This window comes from Saccoglossus kowalevskii, chromosome 3 (genome assembly GCF_978046115.1).
Source record: "Saccoglossus kowalevskii chromosome 3, keSacKowa6.1, whole genome shotgun sequence".
Taxonomy (NCBI): Eukaryota; Metazoa; Hemichordata; class Enteropneusta; family Harrimaniidae; genus Saccoglossus; species Saccoglossus kowalevskii.
The window spans coordinates 21839670-21858432 of NC_140643.1; the positions used below are offsets into that span (position 1 = coordinate 21839670).

The following is an 18763-nucleotide window of genomic DNA, read 5'->3' on the forward strand; positions in this document are numbered from 1 at the left end:
GTCTGCAGCCACGATTTTTTTTCATTTCATTCCATTTACAGCGGCATTTGCGATGGGTCGTTTGCGACTTATTTTCGCATGTACGCCCTCAACGTTTGTGACCCGAAAGTTACAAATTAGTGTCGCCAACTTTGAAGACGGATTTGTGTACCAAAAAAGCGTGGCCAGAAAGGTGAGTGGGTATATTATGGCGTGTTTCTGGAGCCACCGGACGTGCTTGAAAACAAATATGCGATATGATGTCGTATTTAAGGTAGAAACTTTTTGAGAAAGTTGGTAACATGGAGGTAAAAAGAGATCTTTTTACCTCCATGTTGGTAATAAATCGCATGACAATGTTCACTGTTTTTTTTTTTTATATAAAATCGTGAAGCTATTGCCCTATGGCATAAAATAGCATTCTTTTGTGTATTTTAGGGAACTTGTCCTAATATTTTTCAAAAATTGCTGTTTTTTAGAACAATTTTATAGAGCATGTGGAATAAAAATTTGTTGACACTTTAAAAAACTTTTATAAAACTGAGAATTTTGAAATAATTGAGGACAGCAAATAGTAAACCATAGGTTACAATATATAATTTTTTCAGCCTATATGTCACCAGACTACAATTTGAGATATGGCATAATATTTTTGCCACTGGAACCTATTGTGAAAGTTTTTAAATACTGCCAGAATGGCCACTATCAACTAAAATACAACCTTTATTTTCTTGAGAATTAAAGCGGGGGAGTCGTCACCTATGCATGCGTCAGATGGCCATAGAGTGTCATTGTTTACAAACAATCGTCTACCCATGAGCCTTGCGTTCTTAGTGTGTGTTGCTATCATCGCTTAGAACTCAATTCCCACACTTGCGCGGGTGGGGACCCTCTCGCTTTAAGCTGGTGACCCCCATTAATTAATAAATTCTGGGTATTTGCATTCATGAGTAGGCTTCTACCTTAAGAGCAACAATGAAATTTTGTCACAATGTGCCTGCTGCATCAAGGCTGTGTTTATTATTATCGCAAGGAAAATCCTCTGGGCAATGTTGCAATTTACAATCCTGTTTTGCTAACAATATTGTTATGCATCGAGCAGTACGGTATTGCTTATCAATAGACTAAGCTGTGCTTCGTATTACGCTAAATATGCACAAACCACCCGAGTAAATCACTGGTGAACTTGACTTCTTGAACTACAGAAACACTACACAGATTACACATTTGAGTGAAAGCATGAAATTGTTCAGTTTGCCAGAAACATGTAATTGATAAAAGTAATAAATGCACATAGCAGAAAGTCAATAGTTTTCTGCACAAAACACTAGACACCATTCATAATGCAACATTGCTTTGACCTTTACCATTCCATTCTCCATGAAGTGGGCACAATAATAAATATAAATATATAAATTTCAGTAAGATAAAAGTTATATGAAAAACTATTATGATTAGACTTCTTTGGCACTGTATTCATTTTGATGTAGGACTGTAACTTTTCCTGTTGACAAAACATGTGACGTTCTGGCCAAACTAGTCACATAACCTGTTTCCATAACTGATTGGAAGACAAAAATAGCACATTATAGTTGTCATTATGATTCAGTTTCACGTTAAATATTGCGTAGATGGAAATGCTACCTTTGGCATCAATGATTTGGAAGTAGCAGCAATTTTTTATGCGTCTTTACGGCCAGTATACTAAAATGCATTCCATATTTTGGACAAATTCCATTCGAGCTGACCCGCATACGATACAGTGACCTGACAAGTGTTTTCATAAATTTCATAAATTTTTGGTTCGATTTTATTGTGTAATATTGTCAGTGATATGATATATTATGACATATTGTGATACAGTTGTTACCATGGTAACTAGAGTGGTAATATAATGATTTTTTTTAGATTGTGTATAATGGCGAGTGGCAAAATTGGTAAAGATTCCAGTTGTTATGGTTACAGTAAAGAAAGAATAGACGAAATACACAACACATTACCATGCAGGGAATCACAAATCTCAACACTGCTAGCACTGTTTGGAAAGGTAAGTCTCTCAGTTTATGGAAGTCAACTTTTGTCACTTTTTCACAAAATCAAACCCACAATTTTGTTCAGGACCCATAACACATAGATTATTAATGTGAAATAATTTATTCTCACTGGAATTAATTTTTGCTGAAAAGACTTTTTGGGTATTTTGTATGAAATTTATTTTCACTGATTTTTGGTGAGTTGAATGTAAAACATAGGAACAAAGGTATATTCGCTGGATTTTATTTTCACTGAATCACTCACTCCACAGCTGAGATCTGATGTATGTTCACCAATGCAATTGTTTTTGCTATCTGTTGTGTAAAGTATACTTATCCCCAACAAGATATTTTTTTTATTCCAACTGGAGTTTAGTCTTGACTGAATCTTCATTTTTATTTGTTGAAAATTTTATAGACAAAATATTGCGAAAATAGCGAAAATTAATTGCAAGCGAAAATAAAGTATTTTAAAGTATGTCCATTTTGTGTATTATCCCAAAATTATAGAAACATGCATAAAATAAAAGTAAAAGGTTGCATCAAAATTTTGGTGGGAAACGCTATTAAATTCTGTGATTTGAAGACTTTAAAGGCTGGCATTTCGTAAGTCACTGTGACTCATTTTTCTCTGATCAGCAATAACGAAGCTGTTATAATAATCTATCAAATTATCAATTCAAAATGAATTTCAAAATTACCGTATTTATCTGAAACATCTTCACTGCAAAAGATTGTCCAAAGGCGATGTTTCAGCAACTGGGCGATCCTTTGCTGCTGCAAAAACAAATACTGTGAAAACCAACTTGATAGTAAAAATATTTGTTTTTTCAAGAGTGCCAATTAATAGAATACAAATGGAAAATTTGTTTATTTCATCTGCATGAGTTATATAAATTAAATACTTTTTATTGATTCAATAAAGTGTTTAATTTTTTTTTTTTTATATAAGTAGATACTGACAGACAGAACATTGGCCATAATATGAACTAACACCAGCCAGCTTTAATAGCAAAAATTTCATGCACACATTGTTCGATAGATCTTGAATTCATGCATTAGGTGACACATTGCATCCATATATACAAATGTATTAGCGATGAACTTTCAATCTTTCGAACAACATAGCATTGAATTCATTCAAGCTATCAGAAGCCATAGTCAGGGCTTTTTTAATTCTATCAGTGTTGACCAAGGGAAAGTTCCATTCTATAAGCATTGCCTTAAAGCAATTTTTGCCACATACCTGTAGTTTGTTTATCTCAGGAGTAAAAAAGTATGAAGTTTACATTTTATTGAAATCGTCACCAGTACAAAGTTTTGCAAACTCTGATAGGTATCACCAGAGATGTACTGTAAAATGACTAATTTTCACTGGGTTTAAATTTCGCTGATTTACCATTTCAGGCATATTCAGTGGGTTTTAAATTCACAGTTTTATCATTTAGATAATGTGTTTCATGCTAAATTTTACATATTCACTGGGTTTTAATTTAGCCCATTTTCCAGTCAGCGAAATAAACAAAATTAAAACCCAGTGAATAATTAACCCAATTACAGTAAGTTGACACATGCATCAAAAGATGTCACAACATTTTTTTTTTAAATTCACTTAATGATCATGATTTCTGTGCTATGTTTTGAATAGAAAGTTAGAGCTAATTTAAAAGGAGACAAATTTTTTTTTTTTTTTTTTAACACTGTGAATGAAATGTTTATAGTGATGATCAAACTACTTAATGAGAAAGCCAGTCTGTGTTCTGACACCGGGCAAGGACATGAAAACAGATAATGGGGAAAAAGTGCCAAAACATCAGTTCAGTGATCTGAAAATATATGTCTACAAAATTTTATTCATGGTTTCAAATTGTTTTTTTATTGTCTTTTTTGTTTTGTTTTTTTCATCCAGCCATCCCATGCAGCATATTCAAGTATATTTATCTATGGTCACACTGCCTCTGGTAAATCAGCTGTTATTACTACAATATTACAGACATTACAGGTATAGGCATTGAGTTTTGATATTTTGTTAACTTAAGTATTCCAGTCCGTGATTCTTTTAAACAGACAATATGTTTTGAATATTGAAAAGTTAATCAAAACGTGAAATTGTATCCACTTTCGACAGCACTATTTATTATCCTACTGGTAAGTTCTTTCCTTACTCTGAGCAGAAAGAATACTTTTTCAGTTCAGTAAAGACCTGAAAATTGATTGTATGATTTGACATTTTTGGGAAACTACACAAAAAATATAAGCACATGTTCAACTTTCTTAGTCTGGCAAATTTTCACAAAATAGTCAAAATAGACAATTTGAAAATTATTTATTTCGATTTCATGCATTTTACATTGATACACCTGATTCAGAGTGATTTCTGAGCACCATTTCTCGTGCCAAATAGGGGAAACACTTGGTATGCAGTAATCACACTGCTTGTAATCCTTGCTCACGTAATTCATATCAGAACACCACATTTTTAGTGGACTTCTAGCTTTCTAGATTTACTGGTCCTGTAGGTAACAGTACTTCACACCAGTGTCAACCTAAAGGCATGGACAGATCTGTCTGTTATAGTTTTGTAATCTGCATGTGACATCTTACAAAATTGCTTTTTTGTTTACATCTCTCAAACAGCTTCCTCATGCGATCGTCAATTGCGTTGAATGTTACACCCAACGATTGTTATACGAACATATCTTGAATCAAGTTGGTGATGTCATTCCGTCACCTGACAATAACTACAGCTGTTATGCTCGCTGTGATAATATGAATGATTTTGTGAGACTACTTAAAAATCTTATAGAAGAAAAAGAACTGGGAAGTCGCACATTGTTCATAGTAAGTTGAGAGATAGTATCGTACGTGATACACCTATATGACATATTTTTGCATAGTATATGCAAAAATGCATTTATTGCTGTCTGGACTTTGTTTCCCACACTATTTTTCTTATATTCTTCAATATTTCTGGAAATAAACCCTAATTTTGCAGCCAACAGACAAAATTTGAGTCAATTTTCAGTTTTTATTAAAAAAATTTAGCTATTTTGTCTCAATTACTGAAGTGTAGACTATAAACGGGACTATTTTGTGAATTTGTGATGAAAAGAGGGAACTGGTGGTGAGAAGGTTAAGTAACACATTTTGCCAAACACAGAAACATTATCATAAAAAAAAAATGTTTATATGTATCGTCATATGTCACATAATACTAGTTCAAAACACTGATAAACTGATTGCAATTTCCTTACATTTATTCAACTTTGAAACATTGATTTTTCTCGTTTACATTTTGTCATTTCAAATTCTTGCGAAAATGAAATAAATTTGCAATCCCCAAGAAAACTATATACATTTATTTGTAATTCTAATACTGTTTTACAATAGAAATTAATAATTATGTCATTCAAACATAGTACTGGTCTGTAATTTGGACCTGGTTTAGTCCTGTGCAGTGTTGTTCCGTAGAGATGCTTAATTCTACAAGTGGCATTCATTGTTTTAATTCTTCATATCATATCCATTTCCATTAGAAGCACGTATAAACCCCAGAATTGCATTGGCTGTATAATATTACTGTTTTTACCACAGGAAAATCTCTGTAATTAAAGCACATGTGCTACTAATAGAGCAAATATAGTACATACATTAATATTATTGTAATTGCTGGAAATTTTTGTGGTGATAATTTATTTCATGAAAAGGAGGTTAACTTTCATAATTTCTGTGACTCTCTAGCACCTGAAAATCTCCAGTGACATTTTCACAGTTACAGAATTTTGCGATTTCTTGCGAGTCATAAAATTTATCAAAATTTATTATTTTTCATTGTAGGTTTTGGATAAAGCTGAAAGATTACGTGACATGGATGCAAATATACTCCCTGCGTTATTAAGATTACAGGAACTTTCAAACTGTAATATATGTGTAATATTAATCAGCGAGATTGTCTTGGAAAAGTTTCGTACAGGAACTGGTTTTCATGAACCATTTGTTCTTCACTTCCCAGACTATTCTAAAGGTGAGACATGACTAGTTTTTGGCAGGGATCGAATATAACATACCATAACCACTCTGAACATTTTCAAGAAGTTTTTTCTTTCATTTTGTTGTCATCTTACAAAATAAAACTGAATACATTTTAGCAACTACAATGTCAAACAAATTCATTGTAGGTTTTTTCTTTTCAAACAACTGCTCCAAAAACAAAAAAATAGTTACTACAAAATAATGTATGAAATCTTTATTTGTATATTTATTTTCATGGCTGCGATTTTTTATATTTTGTTGCGCTATGACCACAAGTGGTTGTCTGGGACTACCACTAATTTCGACCCCACTTTTTGTGTTTATTTTAAAATGAGAGAATATTTCCTCATTGAAACCATACAAAATTGTAGTCAGATATAGGAAATGTACACTGATACTCCCATAAAAAGGAAGTTTTTGCTTTTCTTTTTTGGGAAACTGAAAAATGATGTGGTGGTGGTTTTTATTTAATTTTCAATTTTTGTTTGTATTAAGATTATTTTATACTACAACAAGATGTATGTTCAGCCTTTAAATAATAACTACGTTCTCACACGTCTTAAAAACGCCGGTGTTAACACTTTTTTGTTGTTGTGCAAATATTAGATAATCTGCTGAATTGTCTGCAAACATTCGACCTGTAACCTCTGAAGCCATCTTGTGTAATGACGTTTGGCCGTTGTATTGTGTTTACATACCACATTGCGTTATGCAAGAGCCGGTGTGACAATGGCATTTAGGATCAGGTTCACCCCTTTTACGACGGTGTCAAAAACGCCAACGCCACAACGGCATATTCTGTTCACACACACATGTTAACAACATTCTCCAATAAAAGGCGTTGTGACAAAGGCTTATTTCGTCCAGTGAGAACACCACTAATATTAAATAATTCTTTTGAATACATGCATTACATGTTTATTTAAATTGTCAAAACATCCTTTGAAACAGTATGTGGCACACTTTACTAGTAAGCAGAATTGCAAAAAAAAAGAATTGTGAGGCAAAGGCGAGATGTGATGGTGAGAAGCAAAACTTTTTTTTGCAAGTGAGAGGTTCTAACTGGAATTATAAGTGACTGAGGAACTTTTACCTATATTGTATGTTTAATATTGAGATATATGATATCGTTCATGAGAAATTCTGAGGAAAAATAAATTTCTATGAATACTGATTTGTTTTTAGTTCCCATCGATCGCCTGAAATGGAATTTGTATTTGGGTCTGTCCATGCTAATATCTGTTTATCTGTGTAGTCGATATCATGTCTGAACCTGTTTTGTTCTCTCCATTTTATCTGATACACTTAAAATATTTTGTTTTATAAAATGGATTCAATTTTTTAACATTATTCCTTCGCCCTTTTGTGTCCTCAAATTAAATGCATCAAAATACATATGCAAACTATGTCATAGCAGATCTAGTTTTTGTTTAATGCCTACTCAAATAGAATTGCATGTTTTTTACCCTCCAGTCACAATCATTCTCATTTGACAGTGTGCGCTAGACTGTTACATGTGTTTGCCATGTCTGTGCATTTTGTCTGTCAAAAGCCTCTATTAATAGCCAAAATAAAAGGGAAAAATAGGTGACAACAGGTTATGTGTTTACTTGTTGATGGAATACCTATGCATGTACCGGTATATGAACCAAATCCAGTCTTTCATTGCATTAAACGTACAGTTCCAAAAATGTAAATACAACTTTGACCTCTCAGTGTGCTCTGTACCTGATATATTTAATAATGTCACTTAATATCAGGAAATGCACATAAAACAAAAACTTATAGCATTAGGTCAGTTGCTCCCAACTACTTCTAGGTAGAGAGAGGCAGTAGGAGTAAAGTACTTTATCAAAGGATACAATACCATGGCATAGCCACAAATGATAACTAATTTAGCAATTGTATATCATGGAACATTATCACTCTGGGAATTTGTTAAATGCAATTCTTTGTTTGAAATTTTGTAACAGTATGACTTTTTTCATCCTATCTTATGAGCAGAATTTTGAGTTATGAAGAAGTATTTTACTATAGTAACAAGTACAAAAATACAAATGTCAACAGTATTCTATGACCTTTCTGACTTTTTGTTTTGGAAACATTTTTGGGTGACCCCAATTTTTCTTTCATTGTTGGTATGCAAATGGCATCAACCCCTTAGTACTGAAAACACAAAGAAGATATAATCTTAAATTTGCCCCGAAACTTCTCAATATGTAATTTAAAATGTTTTTCTTTATTTGCATTTTTGACACGCATAAACTATTATCAATTAATCTTTTAAAACTAAACTTCTTTTGTTGAATTTCTTGACGTTTTGTGTTGATTTCAGATGAAATGTTGGAAATAATTTCCCATGACTGCCCATCTGATTATTCCCCATCATTCTACATATCCTATGTAAATTTACTGATGAGTATATTCTATATGGTTTGCAGAGACCTCAATGAACTCAGGCATTTGGTAAGTGATATTATAATCATAGAATGATATATTGATTTGTTTGAAGGCAGTTGACCCATACATAGTTCAACATTATCCAGTGATCGCGCTAGGTTTCTACAAGTTGGGTTATATCGAACGCATCAGTCACAAATGCATTTCCACAGATCATCAACGCATACACCCACTTACACATGACACATGTTTAGTTTTAGTAGTTTTTATTAACAGCACGTTTTTAGCTCCGCTGTCGACTTTGTCGAGCGGAGCCTATCATATGAGTGATTGTCTGTCGTCGTCGTCCGTCGTCCGTGTCAATGTTTTACTTTTTTGACTTCTTCTTGAAAACTACAAGCCTGAATGCTTTGATACTTGGTGTATATGTACCTTGGGTAGACCTCTCTTAGGTTTGTTCATTTCATGTTGATATCTTCAATTCTCTAATTTTGGTGAATATTTTTGTCATTTTTGGTAAAAAGTGATATTTTCGACTTCTTGTTAAAAACCGCAAGTGCAATTGCTTTGATATTACATATATAGGTACTACATGTGGACCTCTCTCAGATTTGTTCATTTTGTAATGATATCTTTAATTCTCTAATTTTGGTGAATATTTTTATCATTTTTGGTAAAAAGTGATATTTTCGACTTCTTGTAAAAAACCAATAGTCCGATTGCTTTGATATTACATATATAGGTACTACATGTGGACCTCTCTCAGATTTGTTCATTTTGTGATGGTATCTTCAATTCTCTAATTTTGGTGAATATTTTTGTAATTTTTGGTAAAAAGTGATATTTTCGACTTCTTGTTAAAAACCAAAAGTTCAATTGCTTTGATATTACATATTTAGATACTACATGTAGACCTTTCTCAGATTTGTTCATTTCGTGATGATATCTTTGATTCTATAATTTTGGTGAATATTTTTGTCATTTTCGGTAAAAAGTGATATTTTCGACTTCTTGTAAAAAAACAATAGTCTGATTGCTTTGATATTACATATATAGGTACTACATGTGGACCTCTCTCAGATTTGTTCATTTTGTGATGGTATCTTCAATTCTCTAATTTTGATGAATATTTTTGTAATTTTTGGTAAAAAGTGATATTTTCGACTTCTTGTTAAAAACCAAAAGTTCAATTGCTTTGATATTACATATTTAGATACTACATGTAGACCTTTTCAGATTTGTTCATTTCGTGATGATATCTTCGATTCTATAATTTTGGTGAATATTTTTGTCATTTTTGGTAAAAAGTGATATTTTCGACTTCTTGTAAAAAAACAATAGTCTGATTGCTTTGATATTACATATATAGGTACTACATGTGGACCTCTCTCAGATTTGTTCATCTTGTGATGATATCTTCAATTCTCTAATTTTGGTGAATATTTTTGTCATTTTTGGTAAAAAGTGATATTTTCGACTTCTTGTTAAAAACCGCAAGTCCAATTGCTTTGATACTACATATATAGGTACTACATGTGGACCTCTCTCAGATTTGTTTGTTTTGTGATGATATCTTCAATTCTCTATTTATTTTGGTGAATATTTTTGGTAAAAAGTGATATTTTCGACTTCTTGTTAAAAACTGTAAGTCCGATTGCTTTGATACTATATATATTGTTCATTTTCTAATGATGTCTTCAGTTCTTTAATTGAAATGTGCATTGCTAACAGCGGAGCTATCTCAGCCGATAGGCTGCTTGTTTATACAATGTTGCAAACTAAGTATTTCAAGCCACAGTTAGTATTAAAGTGCGTTACCTTCACAATTTGCGACGATCTTTTTTCTGATGATAAAGTTCAAGTGCACGATCAAAATCAAAACGATCTGTTGGTGGTCCGTGCATCGTAATCAGCATGAGATTGTCAACATTCACTTCTTTTAGACGAGATCGTCTAGCACATTTTATTCGATTTTGCGTGGAAAACCCACGCTCACATGGTACGCTTGTTACTGGAATTACAAGTGAAATTGCTGCTAGTGAAGCATATGCTGGGTATATTTCACTGTAGTCTTTGTTTAATAACCTGCAAGACTCATCTAAGTTTGGGTGATCATGTCCTCGTAATGTCAATTTCATTTGGCGGAAGTCACGGCAAAGTGTAGTGGCGTCGATCAAACCATCCTCTGCATCGCCGACAAAAAAATCAGCAAGCACATTTAACGCTTCATTTCCATGTTCACCTATAAATCTGTCATCTCTTGGATACTTGCTTGCATTGAGCACTGTGTCCAGACTAGCTAACAGGGACAGGTCTTCCTCAGGAAATCGACTGTGTAAATTGTCTATTAAATGCTGAATGAATTGTGCACGCATGACATTATGTGCGTTGATATTTGCATCAGCACTGTAGACGAGACGGTTTCCTTTGTACTCCGATGTTTCCCGATTAAAATTTGTTATGAATTTATTTTCACTATCACCACAAAAAACGGTGTCATGGAGTCTTTCAAGTTCCCGAACTGTGGATTCAACCATCGGACGAATAGTTCCCAAGTCGGCGTGTTTGTTAATCGGTGTTGGAATGGCCTCAGGGGGTTAGTGAAAGTAAATTAAATTGTTGTATTTTTGCGTACATAGTACGCACTGTGTTTATTTTTTTGCGTACAATGTGATATTGATGCGTAATATACGCATGTTTTTGCGTAAACGCGACCACTGATTATCTGTCTTAGCTGTCTTTAAAATATGATATAAAGGTAGCTATCCTGCCCTCACTGTTCTGCTTTATTGTGAAATTACTGGAGGATCTTGTTCCTCTGACAACTATATCTACAATGTAACTGATTTTCAAGGAGAAAACAAAGCCACCTAACTTGGTGTATATTGTTTACAAATCAAACTGGATTTATCATTATGTATTAAAATCTGATAAAATTTATCAGATCTCAGTCGTTTATGGATGGATTTCATGCAAACTTAATACTCGCATTGAACATTATGGGACCTTGATGCACATCACTGTTTTTCAGACCAGATTTAAAATAGCTTTCTGGTGGCCATTTTATTTTAATGGATGCAGTTCCAGAGCCATTTATGATTCGCCTCGACCGTTAAAACTTTATTTCTTCACCCATTATGCGCCATGATTTTAGTGCTACATTTTGCCTATTTTTAAATATTACCGATATTCTATATTTTTTTTGATCATTTTGAACCAAATGGACATCATTTTCTATTAAATACACGCTTTATCAAATATTTGTGAACATTTTATTTTTATGAACGGTTACAAAAATGGACTTTGGTGCAGAAAGGATTAAACTCACAATGACTATGTACTAAGTAACTGCATACTTGTTCTTCCAGGCACAGTTGAATTTTCCCAAATACATAGAACCTATATTGAAAGGGGAAGCCACAGTGGAAAATGCTCCTAAGTTGTGGCGTAACATTCAGCCTCATTTACAGAAAGCGTTACAGACTATCTATCTCAGAGAGGTTTCCAGGTAAAAAAAATATTTATGATATCCATGAAATTCAGTTTGGGATAGTTGTATGTGAATAAATTTGCATCTACTTAATTACATGGAAAGCTGTTTTCATATTTTACACTCAAACTTCCACTCAAAATATTTTGTATTTTTGTAAAAATTGTTAACTTAAAAATAACATACAAAATTATGAATATTTTGAATTTAATGGGCGACTACCCAGTACAAGTTAATTTACATGTTTGGGAGTTAAGATAAAGTCGTTTTTTTATGCCACCTGAGGGCGCTATATTATACAAACAAATATAATTGAACTGAACTCTAGAGGGCGCTACTTGTAAAAAAACAAACATTCACCCATCAAAGTTACTTTAAGGCACAGTCCCTCTATTCGATAGAGGAACTGTGCATAAGGGCACGGCATTGGTACCATATGCCACTGTTGTCTAACATTGTTATATAAAATTGATAAATTCCTGGTACGAATCATCATTTATTTTGGAAATTATCAAAATTGAGATATAACAAAGACTCAACCAGAATTTAAAATAATGCAGGAATGAGTGGACAACTGAGTTAAATCTTTTTTGTTTTCTTCTAGAACATGTTTGCATCACAATTTCAGCTTAGTTACATTGCTTATATGTTTATAAACACAACAATGTATATTTCAAGAATTGGGGGAATTGATGACAAAACTACACACCAGATACTAATCTTCAAGTATTTCAGGGGATTATCTAAAATGCTCAGAATATAGGCGAGTTGTTTAAAAAGTTTACAAATGTGTAATTTATTGTTTTCAGTGCTCAATGGGAAAAATACCAGCTTGAAAATGTGGAAGGAGCAGGAAGTCTTCCAAACTTGCTATCTCTGCGTTCTAGTGTTGAGTTACCATATTATTCTAAATACCTTCTGATAGCTGCTTATTTAGCTTCTTATAACCCCACCAGAACTGACAAAAGATTCTTCTCAAAGCATCATGGCAAAATAAACAAGCATAAACTGAAGAAAACAGAAAAGGTAATGAATCAGGTTATTGGTTTGTTTTGATTTTTTACTTAGAGACAACTACTTGTGAAACTATCGGTATTTATATAAATGTGCACATTTTCACTTTTTACACATGAAGAATGACTTGACTTGATTGAAATTTGAACATTTACCATAGTACATATTCTCACAATTCAGACCATCAGATATTTTACAGAGTGCAACCAGATTATATTTCATGTTGTTCTAATTTCATAGATCAGCTTTCAATTACTGGGACCTAAACCCTTCCCACTAGAGAGATTGATGGCTATATTCTATAGCATTGTGGAAGGTAAAGTAGCACCCACTGCCAATATATTCTCACAGGTGAGTCATGCTCAATCAGTTTAAAACTTCTTTGAAATGTTTTACAATTTCATACGTTCATTTTAATACTGTAAAATGACTAATTTTCACTGGGTTTAAATTTTGCTGTTTTACCATTTTAGGCATATTCAATGGGTTTTAAATTCACAATTTTATCATTTAGATAATGTGTTCTATGCTAAATTTTACATATTCACTGGATTTTAATTTAGCGCATTTTCCAGTCAGCGAAATAAGCTAAATTAAAACCCAGTGAATAATTAACCTTCTTTACAGTAGTATGTATTTTTATTATAACGTTGATAAATAATATATTTATTATAATAATTTTTGCTTGCCAATAAATTCCACACAAAAATGATGGAATCTCCACACGATCTACTTGATAATGACTTTATAATTTTGTAAATTTGCCAACAATCCATCAAACTGTCACTGAGTTTTGTGTGCTATCTTTGTGTGTGTAAACAATGTTTTATGTGTGATCATTTGAAATTTCAGTGTTTTTATGATGCTGATGGACTATGGCACTTTAACATGAACTGGAGATTTAAACTTTTTAACCTAGCTGTTTTTGACTTTATTTTTTAATTAAAAACAAATTTTATTTAAGGGCTGGGAGCGGGGACTTCTTTACTGCCTTTTCTATGAAGCTACAAATATACGAACAATGTTATAATGAATAGTGCCCTCACACAAGCAAATATTGTGTAATACTACAGGAACACAAAACTAACAATTTTCTGAAATATTTTTAAAATATTGATTCAGAGTCTTGTATTATTATTTTTTTTCCAGATTTCTAGTTTGGTGAGTTTACATCTGGTTTCACATGTTAGTAGTGATGATCAGCTGGACAGTGCCAAGTACAAATGTACAGTATCATTGGATTTCATTAGATCCATCGCAAGGTAAGACAACTATTATAACCTGTAGCGTAGCGTAGCGTAGCGTAGCGTAGCGTAGCGTAGCGTAGCGTAGCGTAGCGTAGCGTAGCGTAGTGGTGGATCAGTGTCTTGTTCGATAATTTAAATCATACTTCGGGCTTAAATACTGAAAAGTACAGACAAGGGTGAGATCAAAGCCACAGGCAAAGATTCATTCATTAACGGATGTGACTTTGGAGTGATCTCATTTATTGTCTGCTTGTGGTGGTGTTCTACCAGGCTGAATTGATGCCAGGATAGTGCATTAGATTTCCATGATGCTGTTATAATAAAAAATGGTCATACATTTTTCAATTGACATGTCTTAATGACAATTCCAAACTGAAAAAAACTTCCACATGCAAAATCGTTTGCATTTTGTATAGTGATGAAACCATACTCAATCTCAAAGGGGTTTTCTTGTGGATTTTTCAAATTCAAATTTCCAAAACAACAAAAATAGTATTTGTTTTGCCTCTTATTCTGGTATTTTTCTTTCTCCTCAGGACTGTGAATTTTGATGTTGTGCGTTATCTATATGACTTTGTATAAGTGGTGCAAGTACACAGGTACTGTTACTACTCATGGATTGCTTGCATACCAGAGTTATTTTTATGTATCACTGCCAAATCCATGGAATATATAAACTGCCTTCTCCTATACATCGGTAAAGCAACATGTCAAAATTTTGTTGATAATTTGTTTATTAACATTCTTAATATATATTTTTCACTTTCATACTTTCATATGATTTCATAGAATAAATATACATGTGTATTTTTCAAGTCTATATTTATTGGTCTGTCTTGATGTATTTGGAGTTGTTTTTTTATATTCCACCAGAGATAATTACCTGTTGATTGGCTAGAAGTAATCATGTGATGATACAGTTTGTCATTCATTTACAAATCTTAAAAATTTATTTATAAATATATTTTGAATGCAGTATGTATGTTACTTTGTTACAAGATTGGATGACCATTATTTGACCCTGGTGGAAGTGTTTAAAAAATATCTCTGTGGATAACTAGATAAGTCATGCTTTGCAACTTCTTTATTGGTATGGGTAACATATAAAATAATTTCACCTGAAATGGCTAAAAATGGCTGAGCACATAATAAAAAAACAACCAAGAAAAGTGGAAGTCTCTCAGCTAAGCTGTTCTAGATGTGAATGATGTGATGCTATATATTTCACTTTGACAAAGACTGAACAACAATGACTTTCATTCAGCACATATTCATATAAATTACACATACTTTTAGAGAACATGCATTGTTGATACAGCAGTTCAGACAATATTTTCATAAAGCTATACTTCATCCCACCAAAACATTAACTGCTTACAATCTGTTAATCATGTCAGCCTGAGCATATCATATGTTTAAATTATGTTACTTTACAGTTAAGCATGTAATATGTGCATTGTAAAAATACCAGTTAAGCATGTAATATGTGCATTGCAAAAATACCAGTTAAGCATGTAATATGTGCATTACAAAAATTACCAGTTAAGCCTGTAATATGTGCATTGTTAAAATCTACTGGTTAAAGCATGTAATATGTGCATTGAAAAACTACTAGTTAAGCATGTAATATGTGCATTGTAAAAATTACTGGTTAAGCATATAATATGTGCATTGTAAAAACTACTAGTTAAGCATGTAATATGTGCATTGTAAAAACTACTGGTTAAACATGTAATATGTGCATTGTAAAAAACTACTACTTAAGTATGTAATATATGCATTGAAAAACTACTAGTTAAGCATGTCATATGTGCATTGTAAAAACTACTAGTTAAGCATGTAATATGTGCATTGTAAAAACTACTGGTTAAGCATATAATATGTGCATTGTAAAAACTACTGGTTAAGCATGTAATATGTGCATTGTAAAAAACTACTACTTAAGTATGTAATATATGCATTGAAAAACTACTAGTTAAGCATGTCATATGTGCATTGTAAAAACTACTGGTTAAGCATGTAATATGTGCATTGTAAAAAACTACTACTTAAGTATGTAATATATGCATTGAAAAACTACTAGTTAAGCATGTCATATGTGCATTGTAAAAACTACTAGTTAAGCATGTAATATGTGCATTGTAAAAACTACTGGTTAAGCATATAATATGTGCATTGTCAAAACTAGTTAAGCGTGTAATATGTGCATTGAAAAACTACTAGTTTTAAGCATGTGATATGTGCATTGTAAAAACTACTGGTTAAGCATGTAATATGTGCGTTGTAAAAAACTACTAGTTAAGCATGTAATATGTGCATTGAAAACTACTAGTTAAGCATGTAATATGTGCATTGTAAAAAACTACTAGTTAAGCATGTAATATGTGCATTGAAAACAACTAGTTAAGCATGTAAAATGTGCATTGTAAAAACTAGTTAAGCATGTAATATGTGCATTGAAAAACTACTAGTTTTAAGCATGTAATATGTGCATTGTAAAAACTACATGTACTAGTTAAGCATGTAATATGTGCATTGTAAAAAATACTATGTGAACTCATAATTAAGTGTGCAAGCAGTATACTTAGAGAAATAATCGGTACAAACGCTTAATCTGTAGTTCATACACTCTTTAAGTGTGCGAGTTTGCTATAAAAGGTTGTTGGTTGGAAGATGTGTAAAAGCATACTGCAACAAATCCAAGACTGTACAGTGGATTATGGGTAATTTGTTATTTGTATGCAATGATTACAGTTAACAGAAGTCTGTAATAGCTTTGACATTGCTGAAATTCCCCAGACCATGTGTTCTGACTTTATGATGATTTACAGTGGTTTCTGTTATCATCTTCAGATGGTAAAAGGCAATTCTGATTAAGTTTGTTGATAATTATCGTGTAATTAGTGCGGTATATTACTGCTAGGTTAAAGATCAGTATTAACAAAATAACATTTAATGATTCATTATCATTAGATGTCTGGTTCGCACTCAATCGTAGACGTCTGAGTTGAAGTGTATAGTTTTATTGAGGATATATGATAAGTTGTATGTAGAAAGTTGAAGTTACACTTTGAGATTACATTTTTGGTGTTTAGGACTATTGTGTAGCATATTAAACGCAAATGGTTTTTGAAATTCTCGTTATCTCATGTAAAGAGTTTATCAATTCTCTTTTTAACGAATATTAAATTGATTATACAGTGGTGTTAGCACATTTCCTGCTGTAAGTCTCCATGGATAGCCAAAATGAATTAGAAATAAGCGCTGTCAGTAGACCATGTGTTATGGTGAACATAACCATGACTAGTATAGCATAGATTGCTTGTCGAGTACAGACTTCTGCTTTAGACAACTACAAATCATGTGCCTAACTCGGAGCCATTGACTGGCGTTGACATGTGAAGACAATATCTTTCTGCTATATTGACAAACTGCAGGAAATGTTCTCTTCACAAATCATACTACTCAATAATACACTATAGGTACATGTATATGGTAAGGCGGCAGGATGTGGCCATATAGAAATGAGTAAAAAAAAATTATTAAGCTCTGCTCTGCTCTGCTCTGCTCTGCTCTGCTGAATTTGAAAAAAAGTGGTGTCAGTAGGCAAATGTGTTATGGACATCACTTGATAGAAATATTCAAAATAAATTTCATATTACCCCCAGTACTCATCAAATAAGTCTATTCAACTATAATTGAAACAAACATATTTGTTCAAACTTGATGATGAAAGAATTTGTTTTTTTTGTCTATGCATGTCCATTCAAATTTTGACCCACGCCCATGAATGTAAAACTATAAGTAACACAACTGTTCTTTTAATTTGGTCTCATGAAACTTTTGATTCTGAACTGTGCAAAACAAAATGTAAACAAAACTCCAACATTTAACACTGTAAAGTACTTTAGGCAAGAGTTCTTTTTGTACCCCCCATCCCTAACCCTAACCCTAACTCTAACACTCACTCCCACTCACTCCCAGTTACCCAATTCATTTGTATATTCCCCCTCTAGATAACTATAGATGTCATTAGAAGGGGCATGTACAATTAAATGGGAGTGCTGGAGGGTAGGGTTAGGAATGGGGGGGGGGTACAAAAGGAACTTATTTCGCACTTTAATTTTATGATAGACAAATTTCCCAAATTTTGCAAGTTGGTAAAAAACCATGAATTTTTTTCTCGATGAAAATTTTCTGGGGTCTTGCTCTATGTACAAGTACCAGCATAGTCTCCCCTATGGTGCCAGTCATTACAGACAAATTGTTAACAGTAGATACCAGCTATTAATCCATTACTAGCATTGTCAAATGTTATTCATTAGATTCCTGTATTCTTGACAGTGAGCTTATGTTCCTATCTGAAAGACTAATTGCATGTCCGGTCAGCAGTTTTGACAATGTTTTTAAAGTGATACTGTTTTTGCACTACCTCATTCTTGATGGGTTTCATAGGGCAAATGTTGTTTACATGCAAAAACTGTGGTACTTTAAAATGTAATATATACCAACCCCATCTATTTGAATGCTATATTTTTGTCGCCAAAATTACATATTTCTGTGTATTT

At 32.7% G+C, this 18763-nt stretch overlaps 1 protein-coding gene across 2 annotated transcripts; it reads left to right on the forward strand.

The window, feature by feature from the left end:
- Window positions 1-81: 81 nt before the first annotated feature.
- On the forward strand, window positions 82-15015 carry LOC100377892 (origin recognition complex subunit 5-like). Of its 2 annotated transcripts, none has more exons than XM_085496523.1 (11): window positions 82-172; window positions 1888-2026; window positions 3922-4014; window positions 4650-4853; window positions 5850-6036; window positions 8380-8510; window positions 11813-11952; window positions 12744-12960; window positions 13189-13299; window positions 14098-14210; window positions 14732-15015. In XM_085496523.1, the coding sequence occupies exons 2-11, from the start codon at window positions 1898-1900 to the stop codon at window positions 14775-14777; spliced, it is 1371 nt and encodes a 456-aa protein (XP_085352649.1). In that variant the 5' UTR covers window positions 82-172; window positions 1888-1897; the 3' UTR covers window positions 14778-15015. The 2 variants fall into 2 exon arrangements, with proteins under 2 accessions (XP_085352649.1, XP_077870055.1); XM_078013929.2 differs by having other exon boundaries at window positions 170-253.
- The last annotated feature ends 3748 nt before the right edge of the window (window positions 15016-18763 follow it).

Bases quoted from the DNA above. Each gene is read 5' to 3' on its own strand.
- LOC100377892 (XM_078013929.2), top strand. The intron at 6,037-8,379 runs GTGAGACATGAC...TGTTGATTTCAG, and splicing joins CTTCCCAGACTATTCTAAAG to ATGAAATGTTGGAAATAATT. The intron at 12,961-13,188 runs GTAATGAATCAG...CTAATTTCATAG, and splicing joins AACTGAAGAAAACAGAAAAG to ATCAGCTTTCAATTACTGGG.